At 35.8% G+C, this 25,866-nt stretch overlaps 1 protein-coding gene and 1 long non-coding RNA gene across 2 annotated transcripts in view; one reads left to right on the top strand and one right to left on the bottom strand.

Annotated features, from left to right (window-relative positions):
* Positions 1 to 7,818: 7,818 nt before the first annotated feature.
* LOC125238601 (RYamide neuropeptides-like) overlaps positions 7,819 to 25,866 on the bottom strand; it is a 33,636-nt gene continuing 15,588 nt past the window's right edge. The window contains exon 5 of the mRNA XM_048145956.1: positions 7,819 to 9,907. Coding sequence (XP_048001913.1) covers positions 9,880 to 9,907 — 28 coding nt within the window. The 3' untranslated portion in view covers positions 7,819 to 9,879. The remainder of the gene's footprint in view (positions 9,908 to 25,866) is intronic.
* LOC125238602 lies at positions 18,115 to 22,169 on the top strand. The gene is made up of 6 exons (XR_007178454.1): positions 18,115 to 18,639; positions 18,921 to 19,023; positions 19,329 to 19,449; positions 19,712 to 19,782; positions 20,254 to 20,328; positions 21,989 to 22,169. It is a non-coding gene; the product is annotated as an uncharacterized LOC125238602 (long non-coding RNA).

Below are 25,866 nucleotides of genomic sequence, written 5' to 3'. Positions count from 1 at the left end.
GTCCGCTTTGACAAATTATCCCAAGATTTGGCGTAGGCACTAGTTTTTACGAAAGCTGCCATCTGGGGCCTTTCTCGAAAGGTACAAGCCTTGTATTCCACGTGCGCGAACTGTCAAATCGTATGGGTTGGTATGGAAACACACTTGTAATAGGTACAAGGTTTGTACCTTTCGAGAAACAGGCCACTGATCTTCTAGTCCGAAATGTAAACTAGAGCTTATTGGAATTAACCGACCGTAAATGAGAATTAGACCGCTGAGTGACAATGTTACTTATCAAACCAAATAGGAACAGAATTGTCAGTGTCTCATAATAGTAAATATTTTTCCCCTCACTAGCTCGGAAACACGTGTTTTGTCCTTTAATACTAGCGGGTAAAAACGCATTTTATCCACTAGTGGGTAAAGTAATTTGACCTTGAATAAAGTCAAATTAACTGCTTTAAAATTGATAAGAGTAGGTGAATCTAGTAATAAAGATGATTTACCACCTGTGGAACTACTGGAAGCAGTGATAAACGCATTTTTAGGGTTCCGTAGTCAACTAGGAACCCTTATAGTTTCGCCATGTCTGTCTGTCCGTCCGTCCGTCCGTCCGTCCGTCCGTCCGTCCGTCCGTCCGTCCGTCCGTCCGTCCGCGGATAATCTCAGTAACCGTTAGCACTAGAAAGCTGAAATTTGGTACCAATATGTATATCAATCACGCCAACAAAGTGCAAAAATAAAAAATGGAAAAAAATGTTTTATTAGGGTACCCCCCCTACATGTAAAGTGGGGGCTGATATTTTTTTTCATTCCAACCCCAACGTGTGATATATTGTTGGATAGGTATTAAAAAATGAATAAGGGTTTACTAAGACCGTTTTTAGGGTTCCGTAGTCAACTAGGAACCCTTATAGTTTCGCCATGTCTGTCTGTCCGTCCGTCCGTCCGTCCGCGGATAATCTCAGTAACCGTAAGCACTAGAAAGCTGAAATTTGGTACCAATATGTATATCAATTACGCCAACAAAGTGCAAAAATAAAAAATGAAAAAAAAATGTTTTATTAGGGTACCCCCCCTACATGTAAAGTGGGGGCTGATATATTTTTACATTCCAACCCCAACGTGTGATATATTGTTGGATAGGTATTTAAAAATGAGTAAGGGTTTACTCAGATTGTTTTTTGATAATGTTAATATTTTCGGAAATAATCGCTCTTAAAGGAAAAAAAGTGCGTCCCCCCCCCTCTAACTTTTGAACCATATGTTTAAAAAATATGAAAAAAATCACAAAAGTAGAACTTTATAAAGACTTTCTAGGAAAATTGTTTTGAACTTGATAGGTTCAGTAGTTTTTGAGAAAAATACGTAAAACTACGGAACCCTACACTGAGCGTGGCCCGACACGCTCTTGGCCGGTTTTTTTTGATAATATTAATATTTTCGTAAATAATCGCTCCTAAAGGAAAAAAAAAGTGCGTCCCCCCCCTCTAACTTTTGAACCATATGTTTAAAAAATATGAAAAAAATCACAAAAGTAGAACTTTATAAATACTTACTAGGAAAATTGTTTTGAACTTGATAGGTTTAGTAGTTTTTGAGAAAAATACGGAAAACTACGGAACCCTACACTGAGCGTGGCCCGACACGCTCTTGGCCGGTTTTTTGCGTTGTAGTTTCCTCACTATAGTGAGGGGAAAAGTTTTGTGTTACATTCGGGTGCAAATGTATTTTACTTCTTGTGTGTTAAAAAACTCGCAAGTTCAGGATTCTATTCTCGAACTTCAACTATAGAATCCTTTCACTTGCTCGTTTTTCAATTCCACACTCGGCGTTAAAATACAACTTTGTCCCCTTGTATAACAAATAACTATTTTATTTCTTTTCTTCATTAATGTTGTTTAAAGTGTAATATCAATAGCTTATTATGCAGTAAACTAATGTTGTGTTGTAGTGAGAAGCTGATGAAGAATTAATCTCGAAACGCGTTTAAAGACACTTTTTGTCGTCAACGGCCGGTAGTCCACGTGCTCTTGTAAAATATAGCTATCAATTTACAAGTGCTAATAACTCACCGTACACTGTCGTACTTACCGTACCAAAATTAACAACAATTATCTTATATCACCTTGACACTGGCAAAATAGTCCCAATGGACTGAAGCCATTTAATTTTAAAAAACTTAACTCAAGTAAATGTAGGTAAGTATAAGGTTTTTATATCCATATTAATAGTATAAATGGGAAAGTGTGAGTGTCTGTTTGTTTGTCCGTCCTTCACGGTAAAACGGAGCGACGAATTGTCGTGATTTTTTAAGTGGAGATAGTTGAAGGGATGAAAGTGACATAGGCTACTTTTTGTCTCTACTCTCTTTCTAACGCGAGCGAAGCCGCGGGCAAAAGCTAGTTATCAATATACATTATACGTAGATATAAACCGCGCGGGTCCATATTGGCTCATATAAAATTATTTGTTATAAAATTATTGTTTTTACCGATTTGTGCTCCGAATGATCGTTTCTCATAATTTTACTTATCATAATTTTGTTTCATTATTATCAATAGTACTACTATCACTGTTCATAATAATCATTTAGTCGAAAATTTTTAATCATAAATTCTATACAAATATTTAATAACATTCATAATTTTGTGTTTAAGAAAATCATTCATCATAAAATTCAACAACACGTCACCTAACCTAACACGCTCCTCCTCGCTACGCTCGTCGTCGCACCTAACTGGACTGTCACGTGTGATGTCTGTTCAGAGTGCGTAGCCGAATGGCACAAACGCTCACGAAACGCTCACGAAACGAAGCGCTATTAGATATCTATCCCTATCGCTCTTGCCTATTGGCGCGACAGAGCCGGACTACGTTTCGTTTTCGTTTGGCGTCGGAGAAATGCCATTCGGCTACGGGGCCTGGTAACAATAATATAACGATAAATTATATTACTCGCGATCGTTATGATCAATAAGTATATAAACATAAACATTAGTATAAAACGTATTTATGATGAATGACATTATGAACATAAGTCATTCGAAGTTACGATAGTTATTAACATAAAATTGTTATAAATAATGATCATTATAATGTAAAATTGTATGAGAAACATTTTCGGACTACCAATAATCTAAGTATATAACAATTTTATATGAACTTTGGCGCACCCAAACCGCGCGACGCGATGAACTCAAAACTTTTTGCATAATTTTATTCCCTTTTAATGATGTTTCTTTAATTAAGAACAAATATTAAGTTAATATTGGTTAATATTATTAACATGGCGGCTATTATACCGTTTGTTTATGTTTTGTGGGTTGAAGGGTCGCGCATATTAATAAGCGGTCAGTTTTAGGGGTTCAACGTCAAAGTAGAAAATTAGTTTGTTTCTAAATATGTCATTAAAATTTTTATTCAAAGAAATAACCTGGCCCCGTAGCCGAATGGCATTTCTCCGACGCCAAACGAAAGCGATACGCCGCTGGCTCTGTCGCGCCAATACGCAAGCGCGATAGAGATAGATATCTAAGTACTAGCGCTTCGGTTCGTGAGCGTTTCGTGAGCGATTGTGCCATTCGGCTAGCCACCCTGGATGGAGAACCTCCTCGCAGCAACACGTGTCACGCTGGAGAAAGCTTCTTCGGAGATTTAATAAAAACTTGAATTGTTTACTTGGCTTTTATTAATTACTTACATACAATTAGAAACATACATTTAAAATATATTTGTAGAAGAAAAGCCTATACGCCTGAAGAGGGGCCTCCGAATTGGCCCGAAACATGTCGCAGCAATAGCGATATAATAACGTGAGTACAACCGTATTTCAATTAATTATTTGAATATGTCTCACGGAAGTTTAACGTGTATAGAAGAAAAGCGTGTAAAATAATAGTTATTTGTTATACAAGGGGGCAAAGTTGTATTTTAACGCCGAGTGTGGAATTGAAAAACGAGCAAGTGAAAGGATTCTATAGTTGAACCACGAGCGAAGCGAGTGTTTCGAGAATAGAATCCTGAACTTGCGAGTTTTTTAACACACGAGAAGTAAAATACATTTGCACCCGTGTGTAACACAAAACTTTTCCCCTCACTATAGCGAGGAAACTACAACGCAAAAAATGCGTTTATCACTGCTTCTAGTAGTTCCACAGGTGGTAAATCATCTTTATTACTAGATTTACCTACTTTCATCAACTTTAAAGCAGTTAATTTGACTTTATTCAAGGTCAAATTACTTTACCCACTAGTGGATAAAATGCGTTTTTACCCGCTGGTATTAAAGGACAAAACACGTGTTTCCGAGCTAGTGAGGGGAAAAATAAAATAACGCGGCTAACGGGCTAGAGGAGCCAGAGACAAGTTCAACAAGAACACATGCAATTTATTTTTCGACATTACTTGAGTGAAGTAAAATTTTGTCTTCGATTACCGCGATAGTTACTCATGAAATAATACTATGGAAACGGATTAGATCGCGTATAATGATTTTATAATTCATCCCGACGTTTCGAACACTTTACTACGTTCGCGGTCAACGGGTGACTGAGGAAAAATTACAATGTGCAAAATTTACCCACATACAAGAAATATTAGCGAACCATGACCACAAATAATATAGATTTTTAAGGCAGGTTCACACACTATTAAAGCTAGTTGTACAATATTCAAAAAGTGTTCGAAACGTCGGGATGAATTATAAATTCATTATAGGCGATTTAATCCGTTTCCATAGTTTTATTTCATGAAGTAAAATTATTAGCCAAACATCAAATAGCGAAAGATTCATTTAGGTACACACCTACCTTCTTCCAACATCTAGAAAATTACTTTTCTAATCCACGAATAGATAACGTGCTAATAGTCAATCAGTGCTAACCCGTAATTACGTTTTTACATTATCCGATCCGATATCGGATGTCGGAAGGATTTCAATGGAAAAAATCCAAGATGGCGACTATAATGTATGGGATATCGGTCCGACATCCGATATCGGAACGGATAATGTGAAAACGCACTAATACTCTTGTGTATTTTTCATGCCATTAGTGTTAACACCCTCCCACCGCAAAATAAATACGTAAACAAATAAACTACCACCAATAATAATCATCCCCCCTCCCCCTCTTAAAATTTTACATCAACATCCACAGAACTATATTTAGATAGAAGAAACAAGTTCATCTATTTGTATAGGGGCCGAGCGTGTCAAATTTTGTACTGAAGTTGTTTCTTGCCTGTAATTTTAAATATGTCTCAGGCTCTTGATTGTTCATAATTTTTGTGTTGTTGCAATTGAATATCACGTAATAACGAGGCATTTTTTATGTTTTGGTTGACTTCAATTTACAAAAATTGACGCCCGAAAGCTGCAAGCTGCGAGTAAAGACGGAGAACTCAGTGGATTTCACTGAGTTCATTTGACACGCTAAGTAGATACGTTTGCTTGATCTATGGTATATATGACATCTGTGTCAACATCCTTGGTGACGTGTTGGTGACCAAAGGAAATGTCATGTTCAAGTCATGCGCCATTTTTATTAGAAACTAGCTTTTGCCCGCGGCTTCGCTCGCGTTAGAAAGAGACAAAAAGTAGCCTATGTCACTTTCCATCGCTTCAACTATCTCCACTTAAAAAATCACGTCAATTCGTCGCTCCGTTTTGCCGTAAAAGACGGACAAATAAACAGACACACACACTTTCCCATTTATAATATTAAATAGTATGGAAGGATGTTATTGTTGCTTATGTCCATGGGCGGCGATGACTGCTTTCCATCAGGCGGCTCGTCTGCTCGTTTGCTGCCTATTTCATAAAAAAAAAAAGTACACAAGCAAGTTTATCTATCACGGTTTTAGATGTACCTATTTTAAACATGTTTTTCAATTGACCGTGCCCACTCGCACCTACAGGACACCTCCCCCTCCCTCCCCCCTAAACCCATCACCCTCATATTTGCACGAACTTTCAGGTGTAATGTTTACGAAAACCCATAATAATTATAATTTTGGAAAGTAATTTTAAATGTTGATGGATGTTTATCCGGGATATATAAAATGCTTAAAATAAAGCATAATTATATATTTTTATGCTATCCCGGCCCCATAAAAATATTGTTTTATTTGTTTCACAAGGGGGCAAAGTTGTTTAACTGCACGTGCCAAAATTGCCCAAGCCATACACGAACAAAGTGCTAACTGTAAAACATCAAACTACCTACATGAAATTCTTCAATGTGTACAACATTAAATAACCACAAAATTAAAATTTTGAAAAAAGTTTTGGACCGATTTTCATGAAACATGGCTAAGAACACTTCCGAGCTCCCGACTAACTCAGCTTTCATACAAAAAAAAACTAAATCTAAATCGGTTCATCCGTTCGGGAGCTACGATGCCACAGGCTCACAGACAGACACACACGCAGACAGACAGACACGTCAAACTTATAACACCCTGTCGTTTTTGCGTCGGGGGTTAATGATTTTTTTTTTCTTCAGACACAATAGTTACATTAGTTACATTGATATTACAGTTTACAAAATACCGCCAAACTGCAAAACAGTTTGTTGGCAGTTATGTTTGCTCTTGATTGATTACTGAGTAAAATCGTCATTTTTTAAATTTATCAGCCAGCTTTGGACATCAAGTTAAAAGTATGAAACTAAGTACTTTGCACTTGTGGACAAAATGCAACTTTGTCATTCGATTAGAAGTATCAAGAGAGCCTTTGTGTTAATCCCTTGGGGTGGTGACTCGGTTGTTATAGGGATGGCATCAATTATCTCATCGCCTGAGGCTCGGTTTAATAGACCCGTGTGAATAGATTTATAGTTAAAACTAGCGGGTCTCTATTGCTTCTCAGAAACGCGTATATTCAGACAAGCAAGCATGTTTGCGTGATAAACTATACAATACCGGCCGACCGGTCTGGCGTAACTCTACTAAGCTGCGGTACCGGGTGCGAATCCCGGTAAGGGTATTTATTTGTGTGATGAGCACAGATATTTGTTCCTGAGTCATGGATGCTTTCTATTTATATAAATATATATTTATCTATATAAGTATGTATATCGTCGCCTAGCACCCATAGTACAAGCTTTGCTTAGTTTGGGGCTAGGTTGATCTGTGTAAGTCCGTTTTCACATTATCCGATCCGATATCGGATGTCGGAAGGATTTCAATGTAAAAAATCCAAGATGGCGCCTGTTTTGTATGGGATATCGGTCCGACATCCGATATTGGATCGGATAATGTGAAAACGCGCTAAGGTGTACTGTCCTTATATACATAGAACACATCCATGACTCAGGAACAAATATCTGTGCTCATCACACAAATAAATGCCCTTACCGGGATTCGAACCCGGGACCGCAGCTTAGCAGGCAGGGTCACTACGCGCTAGGCCAGACCGGTCGTCAAATATACCATGAAATGAAATGAAATATTTATTTTCCGAGTAGGCATATTACAATGCGCTTATGAACGTCAAATAAAGCTACGCCGGCTCTAACCCTACGCCTCAGCCTCGAGAAGATTTCAGTCCCCCCTCAGATGGAGAGGGGTATCCACTATGGGGCCGGACCGGCAAGAAACTCGGCGGCCCAAGGCAGCGTTCCCACTTAAGCGTCGCGTGTCTCGGGGCGCGCAACGCCGCCTGGGGGCGCGTCTTACGTCCTTCCTATACAAAATGTACTGAGGAGACGTTTTTTGAACATTCAGGCGGCGTGGCGCGGACGTCCGTTCCGCACCTCAGGACATGCGTCTCTTAGATGTGACCGGTCCCCAAGTAAGTATACATACAAGGTGATTTTGAATTAAAACAAAATATACGGTTTGATTCCGATTTATTCAAATATTTGCAGAGTCCTTCCATTGGGCAGCGCGTCGCAGCCGCGACGCCGAGGCTAGCGACCCGCCAGGCGGGCGCCGGGCCATCGACGAACATAATACAAGTCATATTGCGAAACAAGGAGAGACGATGGCCGAGGCACCCGCCCGTATTATAGTAACAAGTATCTAACATGATGCTTATAATAAACATTTTATAATTTATCTAATAATACTTATTTTAACATACATATTCTGGTCACTTCTGGCTTATAATTTATAAAGAAGTAAATTAATTAATTTCATTTTGAAGCGAGCAAAGCGAGCAGTGTCACTCTCGTTCAAATGTTTGATGCAAATCGTTATAAATATTACTTAATCGATTTTCATCGATATATTCATACAAAATACATATACCGATTATATCTATAAGGAATATGGGATAGATTAATGAGTAAATTCGTAGAGATTTTTCATTTTTACTTCACTTTCCCACGGTCCTCCAAAATGGCAACAAAATATACATATAACTGACCAGTAAGTCAAGAGTGACCATCGTATGTCCCCTCTTTACCCCCCAACCCGCGCTGATACCGGGGGTGCCCAGCCTTCACCCCCAAACCACGCTCACTTACTTACAAAGTTCAAAATATATGAACTTTATTATATATACTACACCATATTGTTTTTAATTATTTTCTTAGTATTATGTTGTGGCCATCTTTTTGTGGATTAGTGATATTTTAAAGTAAAAATAACATGTAATTTTCAATAAGAAATAAATATAATCTAATCATGTTCATCGCAATAAAGCTCAGAGCGTATAAGTATCATATTTTTAGTGTATTTTAGTTTAGTGCCTATTAAGATCTATCATTGTATACCATTGCCCTATGACAATGCCATTCAGATTCAATTGTATCCAAATTTCAACGAAGTTAATAAGTGATTTATTTGTTGAAGTATAGCAATACTATATAAATATGTATTATGATTTAACACACTGAACATAGACATAGAAGACGATCAAGTAAATCTAGACACTAAAAAATACGACAAATTTGGAAAATGCAAGGGTATAGGTTTACCGTCCCATAAAAAAATGAATTTCGCGCCTTTTTTTCGTGACAAGATTTGCTTCTCCATTTATATAATTACTATGTTCTTTATAATGTTTTTATAATAGTAAACGAGCAATATGCAGCAGGGGTTGGGTTCCAAAGGGTTCTTATCTAATATTGATTATCCTAGCACAGATCTCTCCAGGAGCCACCAATCGCATGCTTCCGCCACCATCTGACTGATTATCCACTTGACATTTTGTGCGAACTTCCCCCAAAAATCATACAAAATTTTGGATCAATAATTGATGAATCAGGCTTCAACAAAAAACCTTGTGTGAATTTCCCCTCCTGGGCCACCAAAAATAATAATACAGTTACTGTATTTTTTTTTTACGGTTTCACTAACGTATTAAGTATTTATTTTATTAAAATCTTGAGTCTTCCCCTCTTGGGCCACCAGTAATTGTCTGTACTATAAAGATTTTGCTGTTTTACTCATGTGTATTTAGATTTTTATTGTATTGGGATTCTTCTCGGACCAGATTTTGGAGACTCCTGGATATTATTAATTGACAGCATCGTAAGGTACATCTTGAATAATTTGACATGCAAGTGTCTACAGAACCTCTAAAAGATACATTTGATACGTTCTGGAATCCATCAAACAACCATTTGACATTGTCAAAAAGTCTACAGTTCAAATAACTCATTCATGACGTTCAGAAGTTCCATTTTAAGGAGTAAAAGTCGGTTAAATATAAATATTCATTTGATACGTTTAGGAGTCCATTAAACAACCATTTGATGAACCAAAAAGTGTTTACAGAATTGTTCAAATGACTCATTTATGACTACATATGTTCAGCAGTCCATTTTAAGGAGTAAAGTTAGCAAATACTCATTTAGTAACCTTAGACTCTATTGATCAGTTGTGTTGTGGGGAGTCAGAGTCAGCCGAATGGTGACGGGAGGCGCGGGGAGCGGGGTCGGCGGGGGATTAGTCTTCTACTTCATCAGAGCTTCTCCTGTGGACAAAACGGTTTGTTTTAATCAGAGGAATTAGTGCGTTTTCACATTATCCGATCCGATAACGGATGTCGGACCGATATCCCATACATTACAGGCGCCATCTTGGATTTTTTCCATTGAAATCCTTCCGACATCCGATATCGGATCGGATAATGTGAAAACGGCCTTAGGCAAGCTATGGAGCACAAAGGACTAGTGTAACTAAACCTCCCCTCACCTTACTTTTTACTTACTTACTTGACTAACCATTAGTATAACTAACCCCCCTTTAAATATACCCCGTAAATTTGGCCTTGTGATCGTCTAGCGTGAATAAGTAGAACCCTTCGACGTGAACCGCGATAACCTAGATCCTTTAATGAGTATCAGCTGTATTTTTGACTAATTTTTAAAATTTTATTTATTTATATTTTAAAGAAGAATAAAGGTTATTGTAGCATAATAATATAGTGTTATAGAAGAGTAATTTATCAGATTTAGGCCTAGAAAGTTATGAGTGAGAAAATTAATGACGTGATAAAGAAATTTTAGAATAAAAGTTAGTGAGTGAAACATACATGCAATAAATATTAAAAAATATTTTGGTAATCATCGGCTACGCCTTGTTAGTGGATTCGAGTTGCAGGACTGCCTTGCGTTGCCGTCTGAATCCCCTAACCTGATCAAACCACTTTATCAGGCATCCTAAGCAAGTAAGCCTGAAGGGCTATCTATCTACGAACTAACCCCTTTTATTTTGTTTTGTTTCTTTTCCCTAGCTAATCCCCCCCTTTTTCCCAATACTGCTAATAGACCATAACTTCTCGATCCTTCTAATGTATCATCAAGGCTCCGAGTAGTTGCTACCACTGAGAACGAAGTAAGTCTAGTAACTCCTTGAAGCTTTTGACTTGTCATCAGTGGACGGCGCTCGCATGCCACTGGGCCCTATAACAAACCTATGCTTTTTATTCCAAAGTATAGTTTGTTTCCCTAACCAACTTGATAGAATTTACCTTGAAAAACTAGTTAGCAACACTCACTGGCTCGATGCTACATGAAGAATCAGAAATTGCTACCACAATTATTAATTTCACTCAGATAAATTAAGTAATAAGAGATTTTATAAATTACCAGTTTTACCACATATTTTAAGATAGTAAACACCACATTTAAAGTCCATTTAAACCATATAAATAGTAGTAGTTAAATTATTTCTCCACAATACACGTTGACCAATTATATTCCAAGACCAATCATAAAAGAACTCTACTTTTATAGAAATAGTGTGTGACTCTACCCTATTCCTATCGTTTTCCCTATTCTAGCATATCTGAAACACAGACCGTCACTTACCATAGATCTTGTGTTCAAAATATGCACAAGTGTATCCCTACCATAAGCTGTACAGTTCAGCCAGCGAAGCTGAGATAGGCAACCTATAGGCTTGTGTTCTTATCCCCCCCTCTGCTTTTGCCCGCGGGCTAGGGTAGCAGAGAGTAGATCGCCCTATCCGTGTATATATCCAGTATTCTAGGACACACCAGTACCAGCCACATGAGAGACCCAGCTGCGATCAACTTTACTTAGATATGGATCAATCACAACCGAAATCCCCAACAACCAACGCCAGCATGGACTAGAGCACCGAGTAAATAAATATATATATATATAGGACCCCAGCCTCAAATACTGCCGACTTCAGTGAGCAAGGATTACTCCTAATGTCTTTCGTCAATCGTGAAAGTCCTCACTTCCATCTAACAGTTGGACTCTTTGAGACCGGTGAGAAAATACGCTTTTGTAAGTATAGAAAAGCGTCCAAGCCCTCCACTTGGAACAAAAAGACCCCTAAACGCCTCTTATTTGACACCGTAAGGGAAGAAGCGCCTAGCCGGACAACAGTCTGTCACAAACAATGATCTGGCTTATAACTTTCACAAAATAACCCCATAGAAAATTACTAAATTCAATTTTACTGACCAACTAAACAAACGAGTGAAGTTTTCTTTACGTGCTATAATCTAAGCTTAGTTTTGCAAGAATTACTCCCTACAAAACCAAACACAGACTTATCTCCAAGCACCAGCCATACATCGACCCAGTCTTTGTATTGCTTGACGGCACTCATGAAACAAAGCACAGAAAACTTCACTATACACATTAATTTAAATGTAACACTACACTATAAATAGAACACTAAAATAACCCCACAACTGACAGTAAAGCAATTCCACCACAGGTCTAAGTTCAACTGTACGACGATATTGTCCCCGCACAACCAAACAGAGACACAATTTCAAAGTTTACAATCACTTAGAATAATTTCCAAGTAAAAACAAACAGAGAAATAATAGCAGAACATCTTCACTCACCAGTATAACACACGAAAGCCAGAGACACTGTTAGTCTTGTGGATATTGTAAGAATGACGCGCGTCGGCTCGCTCCGACCCTTTTATAGATTCTATCTCCGACTTCCGACTTCCGACTTCTGACTTCTGACTTCTGACTTCTGACATTCGACTTCCGACTTCTGACATTCGACTTCCGACTTCTGACATTCGACTTCCGACAAGATGGCTACTCAATCGTGTGCTTTGTTTACTAAGTCTTATGCCCTATGCATTAGAGTTCACGATTAACACACGGATGTTTGCTTATCAACACGTGCCGAGTACACGTGTTTTAGAGAGAGACAGAGCTATTGATATTGATACCTATGTAGTCCAATAGTGGAGCGATTCGCAAATATTTTTACGTAAATATTATTTTGTGGAACATTCTTATTTATTTTGTAAGTAATTTCGCAATGAAATATTTTATCTGTTACTAAATGTTACATTGAATGATATATTCAGGAAGTATAATAATCAATAATAATAATCAATAGTAATAATCAATATTAGTCATTATTACCTCTCTGACTCGTAATTGGAACCAAGACATAATATCGGAACGTTACGCAGCTGACAACTGTCAGTGTCAGTATTCCGTCCATGTGAACGTAGTTTGTTGATAAATACGTTTTTCCAACCTGTTTTACATTAAATAATAGTGAATTTTATCAGTGATGACGTAACTGAACATGTGATTAACCATCAAAGATATTATTTGTTAAAATATTCAATGAAATCCCGAAGGAAATATGCTCCAAAAAGTTGGTCAAAGAAAAGTTGATTCGCCGTAAGTTTTATATGTAATAACGAGTCCATTTCCTCGTCATAGACGCTTGTTCTGTTACAACTCGCCCCCAGATTGGAATTCTTTTACAAAATACAAAGTGGTTTGTAAAAAAATCCAATCTCACTTAGCAAAAGAAGCAATAAAATTGAATAAAAGAATAAAAGAAAAATATTTCTAGATCAGTCGGAAATATCCCCCCATTTCTAATCGTGTAGTGTGTATTCCAATACTATGCGACTGCTAGCGACTCAGTTTTGAAATTAGCTCATCAGAATTTCGACAATGAACCATGATAACTCCTTCCTCAGAGTCCACGCATCGCCAGGGATACCAGGTTGTGAATCTGATAGGTCCTATTAACCCGTTCTTGCTAGCTCGTTCCCCGGTCGCGGCGAATATTCATTCCATCCACACTGTTGGACCGGAATAATTATCGTAATAATTTCAACGAGTTCACAATAACTTCCCATGCAATTACGAAGAAACCTTTAGAGCTCTCATTATAAGTCCAGAGCCTTCAATCTCCATTGTCGGAACTCAAACCAATTCCTCTACCTAATCACTCCAGCCACATGTTTTGGCGCATGTCTCATACTTGAATAAAATATACTGACTTAAGATCTGTTTGGATGTGTTTTTTTTTTTTTATAAAACAAACCTTAAATGACATAAGCATGTACCTCAACTCGGTACCATATCATGATCAAATGAAGAAATGATTTGATGATACTAAACTTCACATATTTGAACACATAACAAGGAACCAAATATTGAAAAGAGCCTCGTTCTCACTAGACGATATCGGCCCTTAAATATGTCGATTGTCAAATACATCCCATTCAAGATGAGGTGTGTGGTTTTCGTATGGGTCTTATTACCTTGTGTAGTAGTAGTCACAAAAAACTACCCTTGAAATGGGTCGAATCCATTGGATTTTAACCTAACCAATAAGAATTTTATGACTAATGTGTTCCCAAAATTCCCCCCTTGTTTGTTCCCGCAAATTCCGACCAAACTAGTTTTGACCACTTTCCAGCGCTGTCTGTCTATATCAATCCAATCATTCCATAAAAAAAAATCATTCGAGACACACTTCATTCAGTCATTCATCCCATTCAAAACATTCTTACATCTATAAACATTCATCATCTCTAAATTATTCACACACACACACAATGTAACCATTCTTACTTCCTCATTCGCTCTTTCACTCGATCTCAACAGAAAGCCAACGCTTTTAAAAGTAATCAAAATAACGAATAAAAATGGAAATAAAATTACACAATAACTTCAAAAGTTTACGTATCCCATTTTACTCCACTCTACCCTGACTCGAAGGCAAAGAAAATTTCAATTTATTTATGATAGGTTTCATTTTATACGTCTATATTTCATTTTTACAAAATATTTATTAACCGCAAACAATTTGACAATGTGTGAAAATTGTTTGATGCACATACTAAAAATAAAATGTTCGTACGAAGAAAACGTTACATTTTATGTTCACATTTTAATTAGAGTCAATTACTGTAAGGACACTACCCTACTTTCAATTTTCCTGTCTTTGTTGTTGTTTTTTTTTTTTTTACAGTTCATAATGCAAAATTGATAGCATAAAATGCAAAAAATTATAAAAGTAAGTAAGCAAAAAAAAAAAGAATAGTGGCCCTCCCTACTCTGATCTTTGTAGGATAAAATACTGACCAAGTTATGCTTAGGAACGAGGATCTGCTGTGTCTGTGATCTGAGTGATTTCCGATATCGTACAGTATACCACCCTATATAATGTAATAAATGATAACGCATAAATAATAAATATCACTGCTAACTGTAATAACTAAAATGAAAAATAGCTTTTCCACCAATCTCGATTTTCCTAACGTCTACCCCAGGCAGACTAGCTACTATGATGTCCAGTTATTGTTATATTAAAATAATCTAACCATACAATGTATATCCAATACATTCTTCTTACAAAATAAAGATTTTTTAAAAAAAATTGTTGTCCATATAATGAACCGACTTCTTTATCTAGATAATAAAAAAATCCGTATTATAAATTTACATCCACCATACACCATTTTATAATCCTAGGAACGAAACTACTAAATGACAGAGAAACTATACGATGTGCTAGCCAATAAAGCCCTTTATCACACAGATCACTATAGAAATAAAATTAATTTCAGACAAAATTTTGACTTCTACCACCCCTATAATAATAACACTGCATCTCAATAAAATTTACAAGAATTCATAACGTATTTCAAATAATGATGATGATGATGATAAGAAAGAAAATATAATAATGTTCCACATAAGTATGCCGCAATTAAAGAAAACTCTTTACTAAAAGGTCATTGACTTGTAACCAATGTACTCATAAAATTTACATTACACATCATGTAATGTTCATAATAAACGCTTAATACAATTTTGCAAAAAAAAGTAATTGCAGTTTTGAAGTGGTTTTCATATTTTCAATTTTTTCCCGCAAAATATGATGTATCATCAATTTTGATTTGGTTTTGATATTTTTTGTAAAATATAATGTAACATCAAATTTGATGTGGTTTTGATAAAATATATTCCTTTTTTTTTTCAAACTATCTGCAAAATTTTATTTTGGTTTTAATTGCCTTATGATAAAATACAAAATGATGGCATAAGTAGGTTCAAAATACTTTTATTTGATTGAATAATAATATAACAAAATAATGATTTTTTTTTCTTGAAACGAGCTTAAAACTTGTATTGTCCTATTCTATGTCTTCAATATTGTATAACATGCCCCGAAAGTTTTGTAACCTCAGACAATCCATTCCTTCTTCATGGCATTCGCAGCTGCAGCAAACTTAGCAAATTGTTAACAAACACGACAATGGGTTGAGGAACTTGGTCAAAGGTGTCTCTCTTCCTTTTTTCTCCTTCATACTTGGCTAGTTCTATGATGGGTTCTTGAGTAGCTAATGATGATGGTTAAATCCTGCTGGCCTCCTGGTAATATTTCAAAATTTTCCAAACTATTCTCTTCTCAGTCGGTGTCATAACCCAGGACACCATGAAACCTCTTCCGAAGACACGTTGCACACTTGATCACAATCAGCATAACCGCAAAAGATCCAGTTACTTATTTTTGAACACAGCAAGTAACTTGAAACCAATGAATATTTCTTCAACTCTAAAGTTGGCTAGTCCTTATTTGTCCAATCATTGGTCAAAAAATAAAATATTGCATAAATCGAATATCATAAACACTTGTTATTTCACTAGCGTTACTAAGCATGCACTTAAACACACACTGATGGTATTCACTGGTCCTCCATCCTCGCTGATTCACTATGTTCAATGACAGAAACACTGCTGTGGTAAGAACCTATCTTAGGTTAAAATTAAAACTATGTTAAAGACGTTCCAATAAACAGAGAGAAAGATAAAATAAAATTACAAGTGTCTAAATATTTTTCAATTATAAGAAATATGCCAACTAAGGTTGCAGGACCATCTAGATACTTTAACCATATGAGACGTACGTCTCATTTACGTTCACCTATATTACTAAATACCATTCTACAAAAGTAATTTTATTAACCTATAATTATTTTATTTCCTCAAGTATGATGTCTGATCGCTAAGTGACTTTAATTTTTCTAACTCAAAAATTACTGCAGACTATAAAACTCCGTCTTGTTTGCTCAATAAAACTAGAATAGGGTAAATTAACTGGGGTTTTGAACACTTACATATATGTATTTTTCTTGATCGGCATTTTCTGTTCCATTCTTCTGTTTAGTGTGGCATAATATGGCACCACTAACAACATAATCATATTGAAAATCTTCAGTAACACGTTGGTCCTATGAGCAGGTGTGAGACCAGGCTCAAAAACTCTTGCCTCTCCGTTCATTTACATCAAACAAGTCGGATACGTCAACTCTAACGTCGCACGAAATATTTCAATGTTCACTTCATGTTTGTCGCGTCCAATTTGTTGTTAACTCTATTTCCATATACTCAAGTCATGCACTGTTGCACTAACACCTTTTTTAACTGACTAATTATAGCCTAAAACTAATTGAAATTACTATGTTTTCACTAACAGAGCCCTTCGTTTCAAAACGTAGTTAACTCATATTTCTCTACGTGTGATAATAAGACGTCACTAAAAATCACACATGCTCCTACACTATCAATTACACTAATTATTTGAAGCTACATAACACTATAATTTCAGTGAAATCGGTTTTCTTAAATAAAATTTAATAACTTCGCGCTCAGATTTTTTTTCGTAAGGAACTGTCACTGTCAATATTGTCATCCTTAACCGTTTTTTTTTTTCTTTTACAATTGTCCTCATGGGCGTATTTTCATTGTAAACACACTAATGTGTTTTTAGTAGTCACAAACATTAAATCAACAAAACAATTATTTGATATCATAAATTTAGCCTATCATAATGTTCAAATATTTGACTAGTTATTAGAAATATATAATTGATTTTTTTTTTTCATAATTTAATGAAATCGAACGAAAACTATCGTGTAAATTTGTCAATGCGTAGGAAATCGCGTGTGCGCATCGGTTTACAAAAATGTGACCACATTAAAAATATATTGTGAGATTCTTTAAGGATCTAACAGACGGTCGGACCGCACTTGTAAGGGGACATGTGTTAGGCCCTATTTACAAAATACCGTTCAAAATCTACACAACTTGAATAGTTTGATGTGATTTAAGCAATAGAAAATTAAATTAACAAAATCTTTTGTATTTAAATACATCTATTGTATTAATTTTACTATAATGAAGTAGAGAAAAATGAAGTAAAGTTTTGTAAATGACAACACCGGACAATAAATTACTGAATTACTGAATATCTTTTGTCGAAAATTGTATGACCGATCAAGCGTACCAACTTAAAAACAATGATAGTTTGTGTAATGTCACCGATAGAACACCTTTTGGCGAAGATATATGTTATCTGTGGTTAAATTATTTTCTCTAATCTATGTCATGCTTACCGCTATCCGCTTGTTCGCGAAAAAATGGCAGATCCGTTTTTGTTTTCTTTAGCTCATTATTAATTACGTGATCTACAACTAGAATTATTTAAATATTCGCTTTATTTTACTCGGCTTAAACAAACGACAGGCAATTCTGCGCCGACGCCGGTCATGTGCCGTCCATATTCGCCATTTTGTCATTTGTCCTTTAAGTAAGAAAATGCAAACAAAACATTATTTGCCCTAAACACGCGTTACTCTCAAATAATATTGCCGAATGCCGACAAAGTGATCTTGTTTTATCAAACTGAACTCCGAACTGCAATTGCAATGTAATTTTCCGATAGCGAAAGTGAGGTTATGAAATTGACATGACATTTAGTGAATGCAATGCAATGGACATGTGTTTTGTTGTGTTTCTCATCAAGATAATAGAAGAATCTAGTGCTCATACTCATGATCTAATGAGCAAACAGCCCATGCAAAGGATGTCTTATCGGGCTATGCCTCAATTGATAAAGTGAACTAATTGCCTACTTCAAAAGCAGTTTTGCATGAAAGGTAAGCTTTTGTTTTATTATTTGATGTGTTTTCAAACTAGTCGTCGTTTTCGAAACCCAGCAGAACATACTTGCGAACTACAACGACTAGACCGAATATATTGGTGAAATGTTGCTTATTTCATTGTTCTGTCGTCAGATAAGTTATTGATAGTAAATTTCCCACGTTAATTTCTGACTTTCACATTCCCTAAGAGGATCTAAATGTACGTGAAATAGGCCTAACTGTCAAAATAGATTTGTTACTTTCAATGAGGTTTATATGGTTGTTTGATTTTTCAGTCAACATCTAATTGGAATTTACAATGCCCGATATTTCTACACATCTGCCACAAATTTTATGGAAAACAATATTTATAGAAACTGAACATACCTTGGTTAAACGGTAAGCATTAAAATTATATCTTTGACTAATTTATTTGATCTAGGCTACCTAACTGTACTTGGAACTTGTAATGTTGTTTCCGTTCCAACCAATAAAATTTCTCAAGCTTATGGATTATGGAAAGCAATATTTGTAGGACCTCAAATGAATGTTATGGCATTTAAAAATAGGCATTGAAACTTGTCCAAACTTTAATTTTTTAATTTTGGATACTTAAATAAAATTATGTAGACTAAAAATCCAGACTTAGCATAAATTTTGTTTGTGTTACAATGAGTTTAAATAGTTTATGTATTAATTTTCAGTATATGAAATGGGTAACCATCCTCGAAGAATATCAACCAGCTGTCGGCAATGTGCAGGTGGACTGAGGAATTTTCCGGTGTGTCCTTTATGGACTGTACTCCGTTTTAGCACTATCCTCAAGTAAGTACAAAAAATCATAGCCACTAAACAGCTACTTTTTAAACTTAATTAACTCTACTTAGTGAGTAAAACGACTCGGCAGGAAATTTTACATAGAAACATGGATATGGTTGTTCTTCTTTTTTTTTTTTTTTCTTAACCATGAATGGCCTAGATAAATATAAACAATCTTAATGATACATATTTACAAATAAGATTCCTTAAACATACATACACCCTTTTTTTTTTTTAACTAATTTTTTTTTCATATATACAATTTCAGGTTTTACCCGAGAGGCCATGCTTCAGGTTGGACCGTCTTCCATATATCTACTGACTTCATATAAATGAAAGGTACTTATGTTTTATTATAATAACACGTTCTAATTATTAAATTTAAAAGTGAACAGCTCATGGCATCAATATTTTATCTAGAAAATTGAAATGAAGCGTAGAGCAAAACGGCGAGGCATGAGCGACCGGATAAAAATCAAACTTAACTGACTCATCATCATTTTATTGGCTAAGCAAACTTATTACTAACTCATTTATGTCCTAACTCGTGTAGATATGCACTGCAAGGCAGGGGTTCTCAAACTTTTTTTTTTTTTAATTTCCTTTTTGTAAATTTTGCTGTATGCATTGTTTTTTCTGACACAATATTTCTCATGGGCGTGTCTTAGTTCCAAAAATTAAGCGACGCGCCCCCGTGAATAGATAAATGAAATAATATTGAACCCAATTTGGCAGAACCCCACTCTAAACAATACCCCTTTCTTACACTATCTATATGAATATTTCTAATGTCTGACTATTTCCTTTCAGTGTACTGAGGACTCACTAATCTGCACTACCAGTAACAAAGTAATCCGACAATCAGACTGGACCCGGTCATGTTAGGTAAGTTTACATACTTAATGTGTACCACATACCACATACTATTTCTGAACCTCAGTAAAATATGGTTTTATAAAGATAATAGTGCTTATTATCTATGCCTACTTAACAGGAATATTACAAATTTCAATCAATTTTCATGAAATTCATTAAGCAATTGTGCCAATGATCAAGCAGTGGTGGAGTTAGGGTATGGCGAGGTACGACCTCCCAGATGCCGGTAATGCTAATATTTCGTAGGATATGTTTGACATGGTTGTAATGAAGTACAGTATGTTGGCATACTCCTGACTTGTGTAATATTGTATAAAGGCTGTGTACACAATCTACCGAACATAATGATTGTATGGTTTTACACTTACTATTTTAGACTAGCCTACAGCTTATCATGTGAGATAACGAACTCATGTCATATGAAGCTATTGAAAATCTTGTTTATACATACATACTTATTTGTATTACTACAGTAAAAATATATACGTATAGAAAGTTGAAATTCGTACAGTGGATTTAATTTATTGAAATAATTGGCAGATATAGGCTACAGTGACCTCTCACCATCAAGAGGGACGTATGCTTGTTTACTACGGATGTAATATGAAAATGTGTGATGACTTATAAGCTAATGAACTTAAATTAGTCCTAATAGATTAATACCTATATCCTAACAGACAGACATTTGTTCTCATAGTGAAAATATTCAGTATAAAGACTTTGTCAATTTATTGTATGATGTATGAAATCCTGTGAGACAATACATATATTATAGAGTTACAACTGAAACGCAAACAAACCATCCATCGAAGGAGGTACTGTCATAGTATAACATGCGTGTAGCTATTCAGTATTCATAGAAAAATGGCGGGACGCCCCATATAATATTGTACTTCAGCGCGACAATGAATAATCGCGCCCCCATAGCCATTAGACTAGAGCCTATCTTGTATTACTAGGTCTTAAATCTAGGGCTTAGGTATCCTAGGTTATCTGAGATAATATAGTCTTATACCTAGATTATGATAACGACCTACTTACTGTCCTAACTAGTAGTTATCCTGCCTATAAATGAAATTCTGTATAACAGACGCCTTCCAGGAACATACATAACATCAGAGAGTGTTCATGGACTATATAAGACAGCATCGAAGCTATCCGATCTCCAATGTAAAGCGCAAACGTGATGTAAAGCTTTCAAAATAGCCCTGAAGATGGCAGAACCTGCTATGAAAATGTACTAGGCCGATAGAGCACAATTTGTTTTGACATGAAATTCTATTGCTATTATACATAGTGTACACACTTATGTTTCCAATTCCGATTACTAGGTGGGAAACTCTTCTAAACTACTACAGCTCCGCGCCTTCTTTTATTTTAGGTACATGAATATTTTTTCTATAAGTACCTAGTATTTTACGTACTAGCCCCGCCTATACAACAGCTATAAAAACGTACATTAAGACACAGAGTAAATAATAGTACTACGCACAGGCGCAAGGGAACGTCAAGATGTGCCAATGCCAACAATTGCTACGTAGCAATGCAACCAAATGGCCTAATCGGGACGATGTTTAGTTCAACCACTACGATTATGAGTTAATTTTCTGGAAATAGATTTTGTCTAGGTTTACTACGCTATTTTAATTTTTATTTTTTTATTTTTCAGGTACCAAAGGAAAACGAAAATATCATTGGTTCTATACTGATGCATGACTTCGCTCGGAACGCGGCAAGAATTAACAATGGAAGAAAATACTACAGACGTGTTTATTAACGATAAAGTTATTTTTGTTTTTATGAAATAGCGATTGAATAAAAATATTAGGTATATGAGTTTTATTTAGAGATGAAATAAGTCAGAAATACAGCACACCCACTCGTTTTCACAACAACAAATGTAGCCTGGTAAGGCTAATTCCTATTATTTATTTATAAACCTTGGTATCCAAGATGTGTTCTACAGAGCACATCTTAGATCCTGGTCACGGCACCAAATGTAACTAAACCTCCCCTCACCTTACTTTTTACTTACTTACTTGACTAACCATTAGTATAACTAACCCCCCTTTAAATATACCCCGTAAATTTGGCCTTGTGATCGTCTAGCGTGAATAAGTAGAACCCTTCGACGTGAACCGCGATAACCTAGATCCTTTAATGAGTATCAGCTGTATTTTTGACTAATTTTTAAAATTTTATTTATTTATATTTTAAAGAAGAATAAAGGTTATTGTAGCATAATAATATAGTGTTATAGAAGAGTAATTTATCAGATTTAGGCCTAGAAAGTTATGAGTGAGAAAATTAATGACGTGATAAAGAAATTTTAGAATAAAAGTTAGTGAGTGAAACATACATGCAATAAATATTAAAAAATATTTTGGTAATCATCGGCTACGCCTTATTAGTGGATTCGAGTTGCAGGACTGCCTTGCGTTGCCGTCTGAATCCCCTAACCTGATCAAACCACTTTATCAGGCATCCTAAGCAAGTAAGCCTGAAGGGCTATCTATCTACGAACTAACCCCCTTTTATTTTGTTTTGTTTCTTTTCCCTAGCTAATCCCCCCTTTTTCCCAATACTGCTAATAGACCATAACTTCTCGATCCTTCTAATGTATCATCAAGGCTCCGAGTAGTTGCTACCACTGAGAACGAAGTAAGTCTAGTAACTCCTTGAAGCTTTTGACTTGTCATCAGTGGACGGCGCTCGCATGCCACTGGGCCCTATAACAAACCTATGCTTTTTATTCCAAAGTATAGTTTGTTTCCCTAACCAACTTGATAGAATTTACCTTGAAAAACTAGTTAGCAACACTCACTGGCTCGATGCTACATGAAGAATCAGAAATTGCTACCACAATTATTAATTTCACTCAGATAAATTAAGTAATAAGAGATTTTATAAATTACCAGTTTTACCACATATTTTAAGATAGTAAACACCACATTTAAAGTCCATTTAAACCATATAAATAGTAGTAGTTAAATTATTTCTCCACAATACACGTTGACCAATTATATTCCAAGACCAATCATAAAAGAACTCTACTTTTATAGAAATAGTGTGTGACTCTACCCTATTCCTATCGTTTTCCCTATTCTAGCATATCTGAAACACAGACCGTCACTTACCATAGATCTTGTGTTCAAAATATGCACAAGTGTATCCCTACCATAAGCTGTACAGTTCAGCCAGCGAAGCTGAGATAGGCAACCTATAGGCTTGTGTTCTTATCCCCCCCTCTGCTTTTGCCCGCGGGCTAGGGTAGCAGAGAGTAGATCGCCCTATCCGTGTATATATCCAGTATTCTAGGACACACCAGTACCAGCCACATGAGAGACCCAGCTGCGATCAACTTTACTTAGATATGGATCAATCACAACCGAAATCCCCAACAACCAACGCCAGCATGGACTAGAGCACCGAGTAAATAAATATATATATATATAGGACCCCAGCCTCAAATACTGCCGACTTCAGTGAGCAAGGATTACTCCTAATGTCTTTCGTCAATCGTGAAAGTCCTCACTTCCATCTAACAGTTGGACTCTTTGAGACCGGTGAGAAAATACGCTTTTGTAAGTATAGAAAAGCGTCCAAGCCCTCCACTTGGAACAAAAAGACCCCTAAACGCCTCTTATTTGACACCGTAAGGGAAGAAGCGCCTAGCCGGACAACAGTCTGTCACAAACAATGATCTGGCTTATAACTTTCACAAAATAACCCCATAGAAAATTACTAAATTCAATTTTACTGACCAACTAAACAAACGAGTGAAGTTTTCTTTACGTGCTATAATCTAAGCTTAGTTTTGCAAGAATTACTCCCTACAAAACCAAACACAGACTTATCTCCAAGCACCAGCCATACATCGACCCAGTCTTTGTATTGCTTGACGGCACTCATGAAACAAAGCACAGAAAACTTCACTATACACATTAATTTAAATGTAACACTACACTATAAATAGAACACTAAAATAACCCCACAACTGACAGTAAAGCAATTCCACCACAGGTCTAAGTTCAACTGTACGACGATATTGTCCCCGCACAACCAAACAGAGACACAATTTCAAAGTTTACAATCACTTAGAATAATTTCCAAGTAAAAACAAACAGAGAAATAATAGCAGAACATCTTCACTCACCAGTATAACACACGAAAGCCAGAGACACTGTTAGTCTTGTGGATATTGTAAGAATGACGCGCGTCGGCTCGCTCCGACCCTTTTATAGATTCTATCTCCGACTTCCGACTTCCGACTTCTGACTTCTGACTTCTGACATTCGACTTCCGACTTCTGACATTCGACTTCCGACTTCTGACATTCGACTTCCGACAAGATGGCTACTCAATCGTGTGCTTTGTTTACTAAGTCTTATGCCCTATGCATTAGAGTTCACGATTAACACACGGATGTTTGCTTATCAACACGTGCCGAGTACACGTGTTTTAGAGAGAGACAGAGCTATTGATATTGATACCTATGTAGTCCAATAGTGGAGCGATTCGCAAATATTTTTACGTAAATATTATTTTGTGGAACATTCTTATTTATTTTGTAAGTAATTTCGCAATGAAATATTTTATCTGTTACTAAATGTTACATTGAATGATATATTCAGGAAGTATAATAATCAATAATAATAATCAATAGTAATAATCAATATTAGTCATTATTACCTCTCTGACTCGTAATTGGAACCAAGACATAATATCGGAACGTTACGCAGCTGACAACTGTCAGTGTCAGTATTCCGTCCATGTGAACGTAGTTTGTTGATAAATACGTTTTTCCAACCTGTTTTACATTAAATAATAGTGAATTTTATCAGTGATGACGTAACTGAACATGTGATTAACCATCAAAGATATTATTTGTTAAAATATTCAATGAAATCCCGAAGGAAATATGCTCCAAAAAGTTGGTCAAAGAAAAGTTGATTCGCCGTAAGTTTTATATGTAATAACGAGTCCATTTCCTCGTCATAGACGCTTGTTCTGTTACACTAGCTGCAGAATATTCTCAAAATTTCTAGAAAATTACATGATAAAATTCTCATGCAAATTGAAATTGAGAAGATTCTCTTTAAGATTAGGATGAATTACGCAATGTTGTCCACACTTGCCGATCACGCCATTTGATGTTCCAGTATTTACGGAAATTTAAAAAAAATCTGAAACTTGTATATTGCTATTTTAAAAAACATCATCATGGATCGAAACATGTCGAATGTTATATCGTGAGTAACCCGCTTAAAATATTTTTAAATATGTTTGAGTCTGACGGGAGTTATATAGTCAAAATTATACATTGCTATGTAGATATGAGGAATGTAATGAAAGTGAAAGAAGCGAAGGTTATGTCAGGTACGTAGTACATAAGTAGATGTCCGTGGTCTCTACCTAGGGCTGCAAAAAAACGGTTTTTTTCTGGTTTGAAAAAAAAAACAAAAAAAACCGTGAAAAAAAAAGTTTTTTTTCTGGAGTATGTTTTTTTTTTCTAAAGGACGAAATCTCTGCAAAACAGTTAACACT

This window comes from Leguminivora glycinivorella, chromosome 24, assembly GCF_023078275.1.
Source record: "Leguminivora glycinivorella isolate SPB_JAAS2020 chromosome 24, LegGlyc_1.1, whole genome shotgun sequence".
In the NCBI taxonomy this organism is placed as follows: domain Eukaryota; kingdom Metazoa; phylum Arthropoda; class Insecta; order Lepidoptera; family Tortricidae; genus Leguminivora; species Leguminivora glycinivorella.
Note: the sequence above shows the minus strand (reverse complement) of the source record. Positions and strands in the feature narration are given on the sequence as shown.